The sequence below is a fragment of the Drosophila kikkawai genome, chromosome 3L, assembly GCF_030179895.1.
Source record: "Drosophila kikkawai strain 14028-0561.14 chromosome 3L, DkikHiC1v2, whole genome shotgun sequence".
Taxonomy (NCBI): Eukaryota; Metazoa; Arthropoda; class Insecta; order Diptera; family Drosophilidae; genus Drosophila; species Drosophila kikkawai.
Window position 1 is genome coordinate 5,310,547 of NC_091730.1, and position 18,978 is coordinate 5,329,524.

General features: G+C 41.3%; 1 protein-coding gene across 7 annotated transcripts in view; it reads right to left on the reverse strand.

Moving 5' to 3' along the window:
• The window catches only part of app (Palmitoyltransferase app), a 62,216-nt gene that overhangs the window by 3,341 nt on the left and 39,897 nt on the right, over positions 1-18,978 (reverse strand). For 2 of the 7 annotated variants that reach the window (XM_070284942.1, XM_070284939.1), the window contains 8 exons: positions 10,286-11,557; positions 6,616-6,776; positions 5,909-6,093; positions 4,146-4,257; positions 3,926-4,080; positions 3,747-3,868; positions 3,496-3,688; positions 1,464-3,189 (listed from right to left, as the gene is read on the reverse strand). In XM_070284942.1, the coding sequence (XP_070141043.1) occupies positions 1,972-3,189; positions 3,496-3,688; positions 3,747-3,868; positions 3,926-4,080; positions 4,146-4,257; positions 5,909-6,093; positions 6,616-6,776; positions 10,286-10,476 (2,337 nt within the window). In that variant the 5' untranslated portion in view covers positions 10,477-11,557 and the 3' untranslated portion in view covers positions 1,464-1,971. Of the gene's footprint in view, positions 1-1,463; positions 3,190-3,495; positions 3,689-3,746; positions 3,869-3,925; positions 4,081-4,145; positions 4,258-5,908; positions 6,094-6,615; positions 6,777-10,285; positions 11,558-14,927; positions 15,226-18,978 lie in introns of those variants that run through there. The other 5 variants (XM_017165766.3, XM_070284941.1, XM_070284940.1 and 2 more) reach the window with 5 other exon arrangements.

Sequence of the window (18,978 nt, forward strand, 5' to 3'; positions counted from 1 at the left end):
GAGTGAGCCGCGAATATATATAAAATATATTCATTAAGCTGGCTTAAATACCTAAAATGCTAAACGCTTTGTTTTTTCACCTCCCCAAAAGTCCTTTGCCGTCCGAGAAATATGTTTTTAACTTTTACCACTAGGTATAAATATTTTCAATATTGTTTTTCGTATTCTTTTTCAATTTCTATGCATTTCTTGTGTATTCCTTTTAGTGCTTATTATTTGCAGCAGTCACTTGGCCATAATTCCCATATTTTCAAGATTAATATTCGATATTTGATATATCCGTTTTTTTTAGCAACAATTTGACGTATTTTTTGTTCTTTTTTTAAGTTTAAAAATGACATCTTGCGACTTAACACTGATACATAGTTTATCAAATTCTTATTGAATTCCTTTGTTTAGTTTATGTTTTACATTTAATTTTAATTTTCATTGTAAAAATGAAAAAAGTCCTAACAAAATGTTCTTCTTGTTCTTGTTGTTGTTGCTTCAATAAATGGCAGTTATTTTGGCTTTTATTAAGTATTTCCCTTCGTTTTCTAATTGCAATTTATTAAATAATCTTTATAAACTCTTTGTCTTGGCTGAAACCTTCCAAAATAATTTAAAAAAGAAACTCAAATCCCAACCCAAGTGACTGCGATCTCACCAGGATCCCAAACAAGGACAAATCAAAACTCAAGCGTTTTTACTAAGGCCAACAAACTGAGAGAGAGTCAAGCATGCTTGGTGAGGGATGTTTACTGGTTGGTTACTGGTTTTAGCTGGTTAGTAGGTTACTTGGCTGGTTAGTTGGTTACTTGGTTTATTTAGTTAGTTGGTGTCTTTCACTATTTGGAGGTGGCGGCGCTGGGACGTAGACCAAGGTGGTTACAATATACACACGGGTTGCATTGCGGCCCCTTGGCTCCAGATCTCCTCTGCTGCCTCTGGAAAGCAGCAGAAGAGTTCTGGCGCTCTTGTAGCCTGGGAAACTGGGTGCTAATATAAACGCAAAATTCTCTATGAACCAAGTTGGTTTTCAGGGAGCACAAGATCTACTTAAAACCAAAAAATCTACAAAAAAAATGGGGTGCAAACAGAAACTTCTAAGCTTCTAAAGCGTGGCATTCTGGTAGCCAAGTGAGTCACAGACTTCTCTCAAAAAATACAAATCAAGGCTGCAAACCTTGCAATTTCTTGTTGGTCCTTCGAGCCTTCACACCAACTATTTTCCTTTGGCCAATGTTTATTTTTTAATTAAACTAATTTGTCTAATTTTACAAGTCTACACAAGTTTAAAGCTGCTCAACGAGTTGATAATATTAAATATTAATTTTTGTAAAGCTAAGCCAATGGTTAATGAACTTTTTAAACCATTTACCAATATATCTTTCTGTTGTTTCCATGAAAATTTGAGTTTTCAATATCCTTTTCTTTAAATTCAATGAAAATGTAATTTTCTTTAAATTCCCTGAAATTTTAATACATTTCCCAAAATCCTTCTTGTTAAATTTCTTGAAATTTTAATTAATATTTCAATATCCTTTACTTTAAATTCCCTCAAAATTGTATTAATTTTCCACTATCCCTTTCCTTAAATTCCCTAAAAATTTCAAAAAAACCGAACTAGTTCTCAGAGTTTCGGTTGGAAAACCAGTTTACAGCCTTGATTAAAATGCAAATTACCAGCTATTCCCGAAAAAACCTATTACAAGCTAAGCTAAAGCCTCTTTATGTACGATCCTAAACCAAATCCTAGATGGCAAATCCAAGTTCTAAATCTTAGCAAAAGCGTGGAAGCAGCAGTAGGAAGCGGGCTGGCCAGGGCCCCGCCTTATGTACAGCGCCTAACAACCGATCGAGGAGGATGATGATCCGGGAATCCGGGAAAATGTCAAGGTTAAATCCCAACCGCAAACGGACAGAACAGACCAAAGCGGAGGACCAGGACTGGGGGCCAACGGAGTAGCGGGCTGCTGCTGCTGCTTCGTACTATGACGAATCGCTGCCCGCCGCATCCTCGATGATCGAGTTGAGATCAATGTTGAACGAATACTCGTAGAGATTGGAGTAACGGTCGCGCTCCTTCCACGGCGACCGGTGATTCATATAAAGATTTCGTTTACTAACACGAAAGATCTGGCTGTCCTTGATCGACTGATCGTCGTCGCAGGGTTCACCGCCACCGCCAAAATCGCATTCGCGTATCGTTAGACGATTTGTTGGGGACTTCAGTTCGAACATAACCTCCTGGTGCTTGTAGGGCTTCCGCATGGGCAGCGGTTGATACCCCGCAATGTTCACCTTCTGCGAGTCCACCGACTGCGTGGACTGCCGCCTCATCCCGCGCGCCGCCTTCGGGAAGGGGTAGTTCCGCATCAGGTTCGAGTCGGTGCTGCGTTGCGGGGAATAATACTTGAAATCCGTTGGCGCCGGCGGCTGTGGCGCCGACGTATGTATGGTGGTCAGTGTACTATTGCTGGCAGAGATGGCTCCACTGCTGGCCTGCAGCTGCAGCGTCGACGGTCGTCGCGGGGCCAACGGTGGAGGAGGACCGGGTGCGGCATTGGTGGCCAGCGATGCCGACACCGAGGTGGGCGCGGTGGTGGACGAGGAGGTACCGCTGCCACCAGTTCCAGTCCCAGTTCCTGCTGTACCGCTAGCTCCGGATGCCACCGCCGCAGCCGCTGCTGCCACACTCCCAATAGCGGTGGTCTGCTGCGAGTGCACATGATGATGCAGCAGCGGCAGCGGCGAGTGACGGACATCATCGTACGACGGTGTCAGCGGCAGGTGCAGCGAGCGTTTAAGATTCAGACGGTAGGATGAGGAGGTGGCCGGTGATCTGGGTAGCAAAGAGGGTGAGGAGGGACCACCCACATCCTGCTGATACTGCATTTGCAGCTCTGCGGCCACCAGCTGTTGCTTGAGCTGCTGATGATGATGATGTTGCTGCTTGAGCTGCTTGTGCTTGTGCTTCCCAGCCTTGAACTGCTGCTGGGCACTGGCGGGCAGCAGGGTTTGCAGGGAGCAGCGCTGCTGATGCTGCTTGCGGGACTTACCGTTCTGAACCAGGTCGTAGCTGGGCGGCGGATGATCGAATCCGTTTCCATGCCCAAGCCCGTGACCGTTCCCATGGCCATTGATTGCGCCTGCTGCTGCTGTTGCTGCTGCTCCATTACCCTCCAGTGTCGAGGAGGAGGGATTGGACTGGTCATGTGTGATTGTGTTCGGTAGTAGGTAGTATCAGTAGAGATTGTTGTGGTGTATGATCGAGAGTAGTTACCAAAAAAGAACATTGCATAGAACACAAAAAGAAGAAGTATAAATTACAGATTGTCAAAATGATGTGCACAAAAGTTCATCGTACGAGAGAGTTTTGATTTAATAGATAAGGAGATAAGGAGATATTATCAAGCAAGCAGAGTGCCCAGACATTTAGATATTGATTTCGGTGATGAAGGAGTGCGCTTTTTGGTTTGTTTGTCCCATGTTTATTGTGGGTTTGCCCCTTACCTCGTCATAGAAGCGTGGCTTTAGCTCTGCCCCTCCAATGCTGATCCCACCGCCGGCACCACCGATACCGCCGCCCATCATGGGTTGCGAGGTGGTGACCATGTGCGAGGCACTCAGCACATCGCTTAGGGCATGCCGCGGACTCGACTGATGCTGCATTTGCTGAATGAACTCATCGGTGGCAATGCCGCGTCTAAAGTTAATCCTTGGTTACTTGAGGGAGGACTCTTAAAAGGGTTAGCTTTGCTCACCTGTCTATCAGCGAGGGCGTCATGGGTCCGCACAGAATGTGACAGCAGTTCAGGCAGATGTTGCCCCGGGAGTAGGGGTTCTGGGTGCGAGGCCCGCCTTTGGAGGAGAAGGATCCCTTGAGCTGGTAGGGGAAGAAGTATTATATTTACTTCTTATATATATTTTTCTTTTTACTCACATCCTCATTGGTTGTCTGATCGCTTGTCGTCAGATAGGTATGGAAGCCGGCCAGGCCGATCACGGACCATATCGAAAAGAAGCAAATGAACACAACAATCACAGTGAAGGGCGCCTTCTTGATTACTTCGAAGACCTCCTGCTCGGTTTTCATCACTGTCGGTGGTATTATAAACACTATAAACTATCTGAATTTATGTCTAAATTCCTTGGGTACTCACATAAAACTAAATGCGTCACAGAGCACGAGAATATAAATACAGCTAAAAATGCCAATGAGACTAGAAACAAATAAAAGAACCGATAATTTCGCTTGCCCACGCAGTTTCCCACCTGAAAATTAAAAAGAACAAAGGAGAGAGGGAGAGTACATTAACATGGTTATAAAGGCAGAGACAGTTACAAGTCATTGTTGTGAGCCCTAACATAATAAGGTTAATTGCATTTTCACGAGATGTGTGTGTGTGTGTGTGACAACACCGAAATTACGACCCAGAAATGCCTTAATTTCAGGTCTCCCTCCCTCACCTGTGTATCCTTTACAACCGCGCACGACGCGAGTATCTGAAAAACCCCCAAAAGGCCCAAGTCGACCTTCAAGCAGCCAGCTGCCATCACTCCTCCGGGGACTTAAATTACGCCCCAGACCCAGTCATGGAAGAGGGGCCATGGCAGCAACACTAACTTAAAAGGGGACTTACCTCACTTATGTTTTGGGTGGTATAGACTATCTCACATACCCTATTAATCTATATTACTTGGTATAGGTAGAGTATAGCTGGGGCATAATAAACACTATTTTTAAGATATTTTTCGTTATTTACAATGATTTTAAAATGGTTTAATATCTACAAAGATAGAAGACATCCCCTTATCCCTTGCTAATATTTAATAATTCAAGTAACCTTAGAAGACAAAACGATTTGAGGTCAATGCAAATTGATGGGGCAAGCAGTTAAAATCAAGGAGAAAGCAATTTCCCCACATTAAAATCTATTAAGAACCCAGTAAAAAAGGGGGTCACAGGAAAACTTTTTCAAATGCAGAATGCAAATGAAACCTCAAGTCACTGCAAATATTTAATGGCATTGCTGACCTTCCGCGAACTAAATGCTTTGCGGGTCAATTTAAATTGATTGGTAAAAGGGTCCCCCCCCCAACGAACAGCAAGGTGAGTGCAATTTGCAAATCAATAATGTCGCCTATGAAATTACAGGTGTACTGCAAGTAAGCAATTATAATTATTTTGAGGATTAAGGGCAGGGACTTGACCCAACCCTGAATCAAAAACCAACACTGAAAGGGTAAGGGTAAGCAAGGATAATATTACAAGTATATATGTGTGCGCGTTGATTTGGGCCCCCTGAGGATATCCTGAAACACACACACTCGCACACTCTACGTAAATATGAGTATGCGGCTACTTAAGCCAGTGTGGCTTGTTTGCTTGGTTCTGGCCAAACACACACCCACAGAGCCAACGCCAGCTCTTGTTGCATCAGCGCATGGCTCGCGGGGATTCCCCTTCACCAAAAAAAAAAGAAGAAGAAAATATATTAAAAAACAGACACGAAAAAGCAGCAAAGGATTGGTTAAGCCCAGTCCGAGTGCGCTTTTTTATACATTTCAGCTGGAAACATGACGTGCGCTCTTGGCTGAAATTATTTTTACTAAAAAATTAGCAACCTCAGCGGTTGCCGCTGGAATTGGGTTAAAGTCACTGGCGAGGGGCCGCTGACTTTCTCTCTCATTCTGGCTTTCTGTTTGTTGGCCCACTTTTTGGCCTCCGCCTAATGCGCTGGGCCAGGCTCAATGTCAGGACGAGCATTGGGGACACCCAACACCAGGTTTCCAGCTTTCATTTCCCAGCTCCCAGTTCCCATTTCCCGACTGCTTCTGGGGGGAAGTGATTAAAATTTGCGCCACCGCTAACGAGTTGCCAACAAGGAAGGTCCTTGACTCACACCCTAAGTGACCCACTCACCCAGGGACAATGGTGATCGAAGCGGTCCACACAGTTATCGCACAGGCTGCAGTGCGAGGCCCTTGGCGGCCGGAAGATCTTGCAGGTGAAACAGTATTTCAGCTTGACCGTCTGGCCCTTGACCAGGACCTCCTTGGTCCTTGGCGGCGGTCGATATGTGGGGCTGTTCAGTGAGTTTGGCACTTCTGTAGTATGGCAACCATATCCAGGAGAGGAAATGCAGCATCATCATTGACAGCAGCGGGAGCGTGCGTTGTTGACATGGAAAAAAGAAATAGAAGGGGAAAAGTTTTCTCATTTTAAATATTTTATACAAAGGCAACTCATTAGTGCAAAGGCAACGCAGCAGCGTTTGCCTTTGATGATGATTTTTATATACGGAATAAATATTTTTCCTGTGATTTTTTTTTGTTTTTGTATTTATTTTTCGCCATCGCATTTTATTTTCACATTCTATGTCAGGCCACGCTCATTACTTTTTACGCGGCAGCCTTTCCCCTCCACAAACACACACACATACAGACTTAATGAAGTGAAAACAAATATATATATATATACATTTGTGAGAGTGTTTGTGTTTAAGGGGGCGAGGCGAGATATTCAGGCAACAGGCAAACGACCTTGGCCACGTTTCCTTTTGGTTGGACGCAAGGACTATGACTCTGACTCTGACGACTGTGGCACCACGGGGCGTATAAGTAACGTACCAATTTGCTTTTCGATATAGGCTGCCTCATCATTGGAGGCTCGCGGTATGACGCCCGGATCCGTGAAGGTTGTGCGCAGCAAGGAGCTCATCGTGAAGAAGTAAAGAACCGCTCCCACAATGGGTATCACCGGATTGATGCGCTCTGCCAGAAATGGACAGCTGCGAAAGGAAAGGAAAATGGGAAAATCATTAATCTAATGTTCTGTCATAATGGTTATTAAGGCAACATCTTGCTTTTGCCTTTGATTGTTTCAGTAAATTTTGGGAATAAACCAAAGAGGGGTTAATAAAATAGGTATAAATAAGTGTTAAAGTCTCAAAAAGTATCCTTCAAAAAGTATCCTTGAAACTAGAATTAAAATTACAATGAAAATTGATTCCTTAAATCAGTAAATTTTGGAAACAAACAAAAGATGGGTTAGTAAATTAGGGATATTTAAGTGATAAAACCTCAACAAGGATCCTTTATCCTCTTGAATTTCAAACTACAATTACAATGAAAATTGATTCCTTAAATCAATTCAAAGCCTTCACTGGAAAAGCAGACACAAGCCAGAGGATTCTGTGTAGGATTTAGAGGGCTGCCATAGTGTCCTGTGTCCTGTCCCCACTCAAAAATGCATGCAAATGTCCCCGGTGATTTGGCAATGCCCCCAAATGTGGGGCCCTCGTGCAAATATGCCCCCGAAATGAGGCACTCCCGGCATCAAGAGCCATCATGAGCCACCGAGCAGGGGATTGCTGCCCAAGGGGGACGATGGAATGATGCATGGAATGGGTTACAGGACAATGCCTATGCCCGTCATTGTCTCTTAATGCCCGATGCGTGCCAACGATTTGTGAATAGCAAAAGTCGCCAGCACCAGTAACTTTCACTCGCTGTCAACTCACAAAGGACCCGGAGGATGGCTCAGTGACAATTATGTGTGACAAGTCCCAGATGGAGGCGGACGCACGGTGTGGGCGCATCATCATCGTCATCATCATTTCGGGGACAGTTGTCAGCAGAATAAACCGAAAATAGTTAAATACATTTGTCATGACAACGCCGATTTCCATGGAGCGAGGAGCTCGCAGCTTAAATAGGAATGCATTCACAAAAAAAAGTGCTTCTCTCGCATTCAGCTGGCAAATCGCTGACAATGCCATAGAAAATAGAAAATAGAGAATAGAAAATTGTAAAAATGGGTAAGGAAAAGGGGCAGGTTTGTGCATTGTGTGCTACCTTTTAGCGATTTGCATTGCCGTGGAGCGTCGAACGAAACACAATTTGAGTTTGCTCTCACACATCCCTCGGGCTGAATTACAGGCGGAATAAAAATTTGTAGCCTTAAAAACTAGCTATGTATGTGAAAAAAATAAGAAAAAATCTAGGTAATATACAAATTGGTAGGTGAAAAAATCAGTTACGTCGGCGCTAACTTTATGGTAATGTCTTGAATATTTTAGTTTAACAAAGGCAAAAAATGCTAGAATTTCCATTACCAAATTACTTAGAGGTTTTTATTTTAGGATAGAGTGGAATATAGAAGAGAAATTGGTATAGATAACTACAATTTGAGGTTTATTTCCTTTTTTGTATAACAGTATAACAGTTTTTTTTTATATTTATATTTATATTTTTACACACCTTCAAGTTTAATTAGATTTTAAATTTCAAGTAGGTTTTTATATAGCTTTATAATAGCAAAAAAATCTATGAGAGATATTTATAATTCTAGAAACTGTTAAAAGAAACCTCTTATAAATTTTATATCATCATCTACGATTTACCCAAATCTCAATTTCTTTATCTGCATTCCCAGGATGTGTGCAAAATATCTGCAGGAATAACTGTGCGAGCACTCAAAGGCATTGCAGATATTGTAATGCCCATCCATACTCATACTGGAGGGGACTCCTCCTCCTGCTCCTCCATCTCCTCGCTCTTCCACTCGACTGTGCGCTAATGCAAAGCAAGCAATGAAAATAAAATCGCGCTGCAGCCGCCGCTTTTCAGCGGCAAATAAATTTTTTGGAGGAGGAGGAGCAGGAGAAGCCCCGCACAGAGCCACAAGATCTAAGGTATAGAACTTGTTTCCTCCTTTAGGGGAATTTCAATTTCTTTGTGGGAGCCACACACACACATTTGGTGCCGAAATGATTTCGTGCAGAAAATGTAGAGCATAATTTTGTCTAATCGCGCTGTCAGTATGGTATGTGTGTGCCAGGCGAGTTGCAGCCCTTTAACATGCCCGTTTTTATTTGTATTTGTACTACGTGACGTATACGTTATTTCGGTCAAAATTGAATTTAGTTTAAACACACTTCTCGGGTATTTATTTAGTTGTAAAAGACCATCTAGGAAAAGGCAATCAATGGATTATTATTATGGGAATAACGTGAAAGTTGTAGAGATATTTTTGGGAAAATGTTTCATTTTCGATTTCTTTTCTTTGATTTCCTCTTTTCCGATTTCAGTTAGATTTTCCATTTGAAAAAGCTGCACTTTTTGATTTTCAGTATAATCTTCTTTGGCAAATAAAAAGAATGCCTTTGACTACTTAGCAACACAAAAGAAAAATGTCTTTGTTGGCCATATTCACTTTTCACCAGGAGAATTTTTCAAAAGGCAAAACATTTTACAGAAAGGTTCTAAGCTTCTTAGAAAAAGAAGAACATTCAGAGGTCTGTGGTCTAAAATTGCAACATTAATAATTTAAAAACTTTAAATTTTGGAACCATTAAAGTACCACCAAAAAGCTAAATAGGCGAAAAGTTGGTCTTTAGCACAAAAACCCATATAATCAGGAAATAGAAATGTGCACCGGATGGTTGAATTCGAAATGGAAATTCTGTTTAAAACTAGTGTTATGTGGTCTGAAAGAGGAAGCTCGGGGGAGGGAACATATTTGAATGCCACACAACCGGACGGATTGACTAATCAAAAGCTGCAAACTATTTGTCCAACAACCCCTTTTGCCAATCCGCTCCACACGGATTCACCCGTAATTCAACGGGATCCAACGATGTCTCTGTTCGCAGCTGGAAAAAGTAGCCAAGCCGGAGCAGTGTCCTTTGCCAGGCCAAGCATAACGCATACGCCACGTTGCACAGCAATAATTACATGCCATTGGATACGGAGACGAAGGGCAGAAGGGCAGACGGCAGACGCACGACAGACAGACAGTAACCGGACCCAGTGTCGGGACCCGGACGAGAAACCCGATGATACTGATGAAACCAGAGCAAGAGTCCAAAGTCAGAGACCATTAATGTGGGGGCGTAATTGGAAATCAAGCATGAGCCGGGTTTGGGGGCGTTGAAGTTGGGCAAGCGCCGGGGATTCAGGGTGATCCGGAAGGGTTACCGGGCAATGCTTAATTAGCAACGTATACATTTTGCACACAATGCAGCCCAGAGGGGGAACAAGAGCGACAAGTGCACAGGCGCTCAATTTGTCACACTGAGAGAAATAATTTCATAAACTATATTAACACTGAGATAGAATACTTCTAGCACTGAAACTAACTATATAAACAACAAATTAAATCCCATCAAATATAATAAAAGTTATATCAAAATAAAAGCAATTAAAAACCACTTTAAACACAAAACTTCCCTCTTTTTATGACCAGTGTAAACCTGGACAATCGCTTGAAATGAGCAAGGGTTGGCATTATACTCACTCGAAGGCAAAGAAGAGCGCACTGGTGCCGGTAATCAGGATGCACGTCAAGTAGAAGACGCCTGTGTGCGGTGCGGACATTAGCAATCCATCGCAGTAGAATTTATTGCGTCCGGCAAACAGTTCCCATTTGCGTGTGACGCGCTGGTTTGGTGCCATGTTACTGCAACAACAGCAGCACAGCAGATTCATTGGGGCGCGGTCCTAGGAAATGGGTTTTGAGTTGGTTCCTGCTCCTGCTGCTGCTGCTCCTGTGTCCTGTTTCTGATACTTTTCCTAGATGACAACAGTTGCTGAATGTGACAGCGGTTGTGCCTTTCCTGCTACTGTATCTGCTCCTGCTCCTGCTGATGATGATGATGATGATGTGGGCTGGTTTTGGATTGGGTCCCGGGGAATGGTGGGTTGTGCGCTCTGCCGCCGACAGCTCACCCTGGCTGCAGTTGACGAAATTATGCTGCGTTGCTGGGGTCCCGACTTGGCCGTCCCTCCTCGTCCCTCCTTCTGTCACAGCGACGTGTTCATGTGTGGCTGTTGGAATGCCTGCGGCACGCAAAACCGACTTGCACAAGATGATGACACCTTCTCCCGCTGTTGCTGCTACTCCTCCCCCTGCTACTCCTGCTTTTACTCCTCCTGTTACTCCTTTTACTCCTTCCAGTATACTTAAAACTTTGCTTGGTTTTTAGTCTAATATTTCACTCGGTGAAAGGCAAGTTGTTCCAGGTGAATTTAATCATAAATTAATGCCTGCCTGGTGGTGGTGGTGCTGCCTAGCTGGCCGTGCTCTTTCAAAAGCAATTTCGTCCACTTTGTTGCGTTGTCCACGGTCCGCGGCATCAGCCACATTGCGTTTCAATTTCCTCCGTTTTTATTGCAGAGCACACTTTCGGCGGCGCCACGCCCACACCCACACGCCCACGCCCCGGCTTTAATTAAAGCAGGACGGCTGTCATTTCCCTGCAGCCGACTTCTTTGCAAATGTTGGGATCCCCACCACCACCACTCCCCCGTCGGTGGAACACTGGTGGAGTTTTGTGAACCTCGTTCCGTGCACACTATACAGCAATTATTTGCTCGGCTTTGTTGATCCTCCGCCGTCGTCGTCTGCCGTCTGCCTGGCAGCTCCGATACCGGTGGCCCGTCCGCGTCCTTGCGTCCTTTATGATTCAATTATTCGCTATTCGCTGCTGGCGCCACCAACAGTAGTTAAAATTGGCGTCGGCGTCGAATTGGTTTTGGGTCCGGCTTTAGCCCAGTTTTGGGACGAGTCCTGGAAAAGAGCAGAAGAGAAGGGAAACTTGTAAAAGGAGTGAGCAACTGTGGAATTGCAAGCAAATATAATCATTAAGTTATTTTGATTAAGAACTTTTGTGCGGGCGCCGACAAGCGGAAGGAAGGTGGCAGGAGGAGGGAAAGGCAAAGTTCTGTCTGCAGCCATGGGATTCCTTTTTCCCCAAAGCTTCCTTCTTCTTTATTATCGAATTTTAGTCGCATTGCCTGAGAATTGTCAGTTGGCCAAGGGCAAGGAGAAAGCAAAGTCCGCTCATTAAACGAATTTATAAGATAAATTTTATTGGTTTTTTATGCCAACACAATCGGTTTGTTATAGCTGCCAGGATATACATTTTTAAGCCATAATTGACCAAGGCGTATTAGTGGGGGAAAGGAGCAGGCTTAGGCTATTCTTTAGGGTGAAAGATTTTAGGCTTTATTAACTTAACTTAACTTTTTATTAACATAAACAGAGAGCATGAGGGTTTGTGATAAATTTAGGAGGATTAAGGGACATAAATAAGAAGGAAATTGGGATATATTCATTTAAAAAGATGTTGCATATATTTTTAATTTATTTATTTTTAACTTATTTAAATTTCTTCGATTATTTTTCTATCGGAAATATAGTAACTTTGTCTGTTATTGAATTTTTCCACAAAATAACAAAGTTTTGCTTAAAAACACAAATTACTTTATAAATTCAGCTAGAAAAATCTACTATATAAATTTTTAAATTAATATTTTTAATTTTCCTGCATTTTTAAAAATATTTTCCCATATCAGAAATGTATAAACATGACCTGTTGTTTACTTTTTGCTCAAAAAGACTTATAGTACACATGTACTTTCCCCCAAAAACAACCCAAAATATTAAATCCCACCAAACAAATCTCCAAAACTCCTAATTTATGCTTTGACTTAAACCGCCAAAGGGCTTAAAAACGCATAGATTATTTACAGCTTAAAATCCGCGCTAATTCGCGGCTTTTCTGTGAGACGACTGTCGACTAATTGGCGCTAATCAAGTTAAGCATACGCACTGTATGCCGCCCCGGCGATAGGAAGTTGTTACGGCTACGCCTTCTACACCTACTCATTCTCCTTCTACTCTTTCTCCTCCTATTCCTTCTCCTCTTCTTCCTTTCCAATTTCATTCCCTTCGCTGCATGGTGCCGGCACTGCAACATGGTTCCAGAACCCGTTATCTAAGGCAAACAGGCGCGTTTGGCGCCTCGCAATAAACCAGCAAACATATACAGCAAACTACAGTGAAGGTTCTGAGAAAGTGGACACACTATCTCATATGAATTTTGTACAATTTAATAATATTTTTATAAACCTTAAAACCATTTTCACAAAGAAAACAATATTAAAAGTTGGTTATTATTACAATTATTAAATTAAGAAGTACTATATTTCCTCGTTCCTTGTATCTATTATCTACTGTAAACAAAAACGAATATGCTGGCGCTTTGCATTTGCAATTTGCGTTAATTGGGCACACGCCGCCCATTTAAAAGGGACCCACCATAGCAGTCACAGTCACTGGATGCCGCGCCGCAGGATGGTTTTCTCAGGCCGAGGCAAATGTTTATGCAAATTGTGTTGCAATTATAGCGGCAACGACTGTTCTAATACACTGGCTCTGCGATTATTTGCATGCATTTCGCAATTCGAATGGTTGACTGCCTCAATTAACATTAACAACAGCTGATGACATGCGCCAAGAAGTGCCAATTAGAGGCACACTCATACGCATAGCTGTTCAATAAACTCATAAATTGAACTGAAACGACGCCGAGTGCCAGCAGAGTCCAATGGAGAAACAATAACCATAAAGTAGCTACAGAAAAAAACATAAACAAACAAACAACAACAGCAGAAGAGGCAACTTTGAAGTGTGCCACTCAACGCAAATATGCAAAATAAATGGCCACTTATGGTAAATTCAATATAGAAAGAGTGAAAGTGGCAGACGAGCCGGTGTCTTGGCCAATTATATGCCATAATTTATCAATATGCTGGCAACAAAAGCAAAGAGAAGCCAGCGCTGTTGGTATTAATAAAATGCACTCTTTAACACAAATTATTTTCCATTTGCCACACTTTTTGCAGAGACGAAGTTTATGCGGTGAATTTGAGGAATTCTATTATTATAATTTTTCTTAGCAAATATATTAATTAAACAAATTTTTAAAATTAAAAAATTTATTAAATAATATACATAAAAAAAAATTAAATTAATTCCAAGACCTCATAAACTCTTAAAATAAATATAAACAAAATTTAGCTCCCAAGGAAACAAATTTATGATCAACTTTTGAAGAATTTCCCTCGTATAAACACACACATACACCCAACACACACTCACTCACTCATTTAACGGACATGAGGGAGCTATAAACAGAGAGAGAAGAAGTGGAAGCGAGTGAGAAATATACCTAACCGACACTTGGCATTGTAATTGTAGGCTGCGGTTGCGTATACGTATTTTGTAATACATCAAACACTTGAACACCAGGGCTCTTGACGTTGCCCCGCGCTTTCCGCTTACCGCTTTTCCTCCCCCTCTCCTACCCAAACGGTATTGCAGCAGCAGCACCACCCACCATAACCGCGCCTCTTCAGCCAACCTCCTCGACCACCCACTTCATCGCACTCACCCGCACTCTCACTCTCGTTACTCATACGCATGCATGGCGAGCACACTTGGCATTCAAGAGGGGGGCGAAGGGGGAGGCGTGGCAAGTGCTATATAGCAGCCATGCGTGCACGGGAATGATGCACTATAGAAAAATTATATAAATATAGAGTAAAATGGGAAAGAATTATTGAAAAACTTTAATATTAAGAAAGAATTATTAAATGTATATGGGTTTTTGTGTTAAATTTAATAATTAATCGACAGATTCAATAAAAAACTAAATAAATATGAAATATTTATGAAAAAAATCTTGTCTTTTTTTATTTAAATATTAATTTAACCGCCAGATTGTTACTATTATTCTATTATATTATTTTAATCAAATAAAAATAGAGAAATAACAAAAGCTCAATGCAGAAATTTATAATTTTGTAAAATTCATCAACAAGTTATTGTGTTAAATTTAATATATAATCAAGAAGTTGTTTATATTTTTGTAATATATATTTATTTAATATTTAATCACTAAATTCTTACTATTTTCCCCCGTGTAGACTCAAGACCCGCTACGCCGTTCGACTCGACTGGGATCATTCATTTACGCAAACGCCTGCGCCTGCATTCGCATTCGCATTCGCATTCGCACTCGCCCACTCGTTCAGCAAACAAACAAACAACACAAACAAACAAACAAAACGAACAAATAAACAAACAAACAAACCGGCAGACACACTCTCACAGCACGAGTGCCGCTGGACTGCATATGAATAGTGGATGAGTGAGTCCGGAGATCCCCTCATGCTTACATGCATGCATATACATAAGTGTATGATATTTGTCTTCGGTTTAGTTACTAGTAGGTCTTAGTCCAGAGTGCTTCGATATCTTCAGAGTACGATGATTGGAGTCCCCTTGAAACGGGATAATAACTTGAGTGATAGCAGGAGGCCCTTGATAGTCAAAATTCAGCAATGTTTGAGTGTTTTTCGTATTCAGTGAAAGGGTTTTGCAAGGCCTGCCTGGTTTGGAGAGGGATTAATAAGTAATAAGAAAAGATTTTGTTATGAAAACTAATATTTCAAATTATATATTCCATAGATGTTCTTAAAGAAAAGGAGGAGTTTCTTTATTGTTACGTATATATTATTTTCAGAAGGATTGTAATAATAGAAAAACTGTAATATCACTCTTTCCTCTCCATAAACTTATTTTAGATACTTTTTGATACATTTTAAACTGAATTTCTTTATAAAAAAAAACCTAAGAAAATATACACAACACTTCTAATTAACTATTATGACACAAAAACCACCATTATTTCCGCATCATATTCCAATTAATTTCGATTTGAAAGGAATGAACAAGAGGACAGGGCTATAACAATCGGAATACTTGACAATGGCCATCAGGATACTCTTTCAAACTGTCATCTAATTTAATGTTTTTGAAACAGTTGCCCCAACTAATAGACCGCATATATGCGCAGCTCACAAACACACACACACACATGTACCGTTACAGCTACACGAACATTTCCTCAAACATCCGACATGGCGTCCATTTCCGTTATGGCAGCAAAGCGAGTCACGCACACACACATGTCTTAGTTCCTGTCTCTCTCTCTCTGTGTGTGTGTTTGCTTTGGCGTTTCCCTTTGCTCCTGTCGGTGTAATTGTTGCCGTCACATTTACAGTTACAGTCGCCATAGCCGTTGAGGCCGTTGAGGCCGTCAAGTCGCCGTCGCCGTTGCCTTTGCTGTTGCCGCCGCCGTGACAGTGGAACCAAACGAAAAGTCGCCATCAACGATTTTCCTTCATTTTATTACAAACACTTGGGGAAAATCACAGAGACAATGGGGAAAAGGTGAAGTGATTTTAGAAAGGGTATATTTTTAAAGGTATCTAATTTCAATAAAATAGATTCTATGTTGAATTTATAGACTTTTCTTTTAACATTGAATGCTTCGATATAAATTCTCAGAATTGAAGTTGAACGTAATATTTGTAAATTATTTACATATTTTGTTATAACAAAACACCACTAAACTAGTTTATACAATAATAACCCAATTTAAGTATCAAAACCCTATTTCCCTCAGTGTCCTAGAATAAAAGAAAAACTCAAATACAACAAACTATCGTCGACTATTGTCGTTGAAATGTGAGTTTTATACGACGCTGATGGTGGTGATGGTGTGTATGTGTCGGTAACCGTTGTTAATCTTTGCTCATTGTTTTGGTTTAATTTATAAATTCCTGTCCATTTGGCAGATGCCAACTTTTGTTTTTTTCCTATTCCTGTCATTCGCTAGTGCTTTGTGTATTTTGTATGCTTTCGCTACGTTTGTTTGGTTTCCCTCTACCAGATTCTGTTTCTATTTCCATTTCTGTTTTCTATTTTCGTTTTCGTTTTCATTTCCATTTCTATTTTTGTTTCAGGTTGAGCTTGGTTTTGGTTTGTATTTTTTGTGTGGAAACTGTTCAACTGCTTCCGTTGATGAACTGACTCAGCATTTGGTTAGTTTTTTGTGCCTCGACTCTCGACTTAGAAACGACCACTGCAGCGGACGGAATTAATTGTCGTTTGCTATGCCATTTGCCATGTTTGCACAGTTGCAGCAATAGTAGTCTGCGGATGATAATAATTTGCACAGTTTAAACTAAACCACAACCTAGTCCACTATGACAATAATTATGACAAACACTTGCCAGTAAAAAAAATACAAACTATTGTTTGCAATTCTATTCAAATCACAAGAGGTGGAAGTGCCCAGAGAGCTATCTTAGCTTATTGCTAGCAATTTTGAAGAGTAAAAGGAAAACAATAAATGTCAATAAATAAACCATGAGAACAACAAGAAAAAATTCTATAGAAAACTAAATAAATCAAAGAAAAATAATTTAAAAATAAAGATGATTTATAAATATTTATATTAAATTTTAGAAAGGAAATATAAATAATATCTTCTTTAAAATGATCAAGAAATATTTATATTTGAGTTTAAAACAACAATTATATTTTGTAATATATCAAACACCCAAAATATATATTTTAAAAATATATCTAAACAATATAAATAATACTACATTCATGTGAGAATAATGGGTGGATACCGATTATAGATAACAGAATCTTTATGACTAAGGCAATAGCAATAAGAAAAACAAGACTGGCTGGTAGGCAGGCAGGCATGAAAAGGCCAGAAAAACATATTTTCCACCCGCCTTTTTCTGCAAACTGCTTATGATGTATAAATGAGAAACAGTTGCCACGATAAGCGAAAGCCCCCGAAAACGATTTATATTATGTACAAATGTTTATTTTGGCCGGTTTTTGGTCCCTTTTGCCTTATCTTTATCTAGTCCACGCCCATCTCTGCACGATTCACAGTATTTTCTTTACGGCGGATTGAGGGGGGAAATTATTGCTTATTCGGGGCTTTTATTTATCTTCGATTTCGCTTGGTATCGATGTGAAAAGTTCTGGTTATTGCCCCGCTCACGCTCGAATGCCCCTGGTGGAAACGAATCCAAAGGAAGCGAATCCCATCGAATTTCGATGGTTGGGTTTTTGGTGTTTTGGTTTCATCGAAATGGCCAAATCCCGGGGGCTACTTTGGTGGTAAATTTGAATTATGATCCAATTGAATTTCAATCTGAATTCAATGAATTGCCAATGTCGCACACTCACACACACACATATATACAATATCGTTCAGTAAATAAGTTTTCGTGCATAATGACGGCCCGACGTCTCGTCATTATTGTTCATGGCACAAATTTGGCCCATAATTCGACAACTTTGCTTTTACATGCGCGCACATGGCCCCAAAAAGTATGCTATGGAAAATTGCTAAAATCAAAATTGCAACACAAACAGGCAGGCGAGGCAAGGATCTCTCCCTCTCCCTCTCCCTCTCCCTCTCCCTCTCCCTCTCCCTCTCCCTCTCCCTCTCCCTCTCCCTCTCCCTCTCCCTCTCTCTATCTCGTGTATGTGTGTCTCTGCTGCTGTCCCTGTCTCTTTGTGTGACACAAATTGAGTAGGACACGAAAAACTGCCAAACATTTCAATAAAGTTGCGCAGCGGCAACGTCAACAGCGGCATAAGATTGCCAAACGCAGATTGTTTAGAAATTTAGTTTTATGAGCGCCACGACGATGCACTCACTCACACAGAGAGAGAGAGAGCGAGAGGGAATTCTAGACACAAATGAGGATGCACTGGAAGGAAAAATATGGGGAAATGATTATAAAATTATAGTTTTAAAAGAATATTTTTTAGTTTGCTTTGTAATGATTAAACCCTTTCAAAAGAATAGTCATAAACATATCAACCTTCCTCAGAAGAAATCTTTTATATCTCATATATTATTTAGTTATTTACTATTCATTTCCCCCTCTGTACAAGGACACGGTTACACAGCCAGAGACACAGACACACGGACGGGAGTGACAGAAACATCTGTCCAAGGGAATGCGCCACCAGCTGTGACCAACCAGGCGCTATTTGTCAAGAGTTCCCCCATACAAGTCGGGGCGATTGTTCGCCTGGGCTGCTAGTTTGCTAGTTGGCCACTGCCGGATTGTTAGATGGTCGGATTGCCGGATTGCTGTATATGGCTGGATGGCTCCTGGCCTGGCCCAGCATGTGCAGCGGACAGCGGCGTCTTTTGTCCGGCAACTTGTTGTTGACAGCTTTTGTTTTGCCGCTCCAAACATCAGCAACATCTGCATTTTGCAAGCGGAATGGCGAAAGTCATGGCATACATTTTT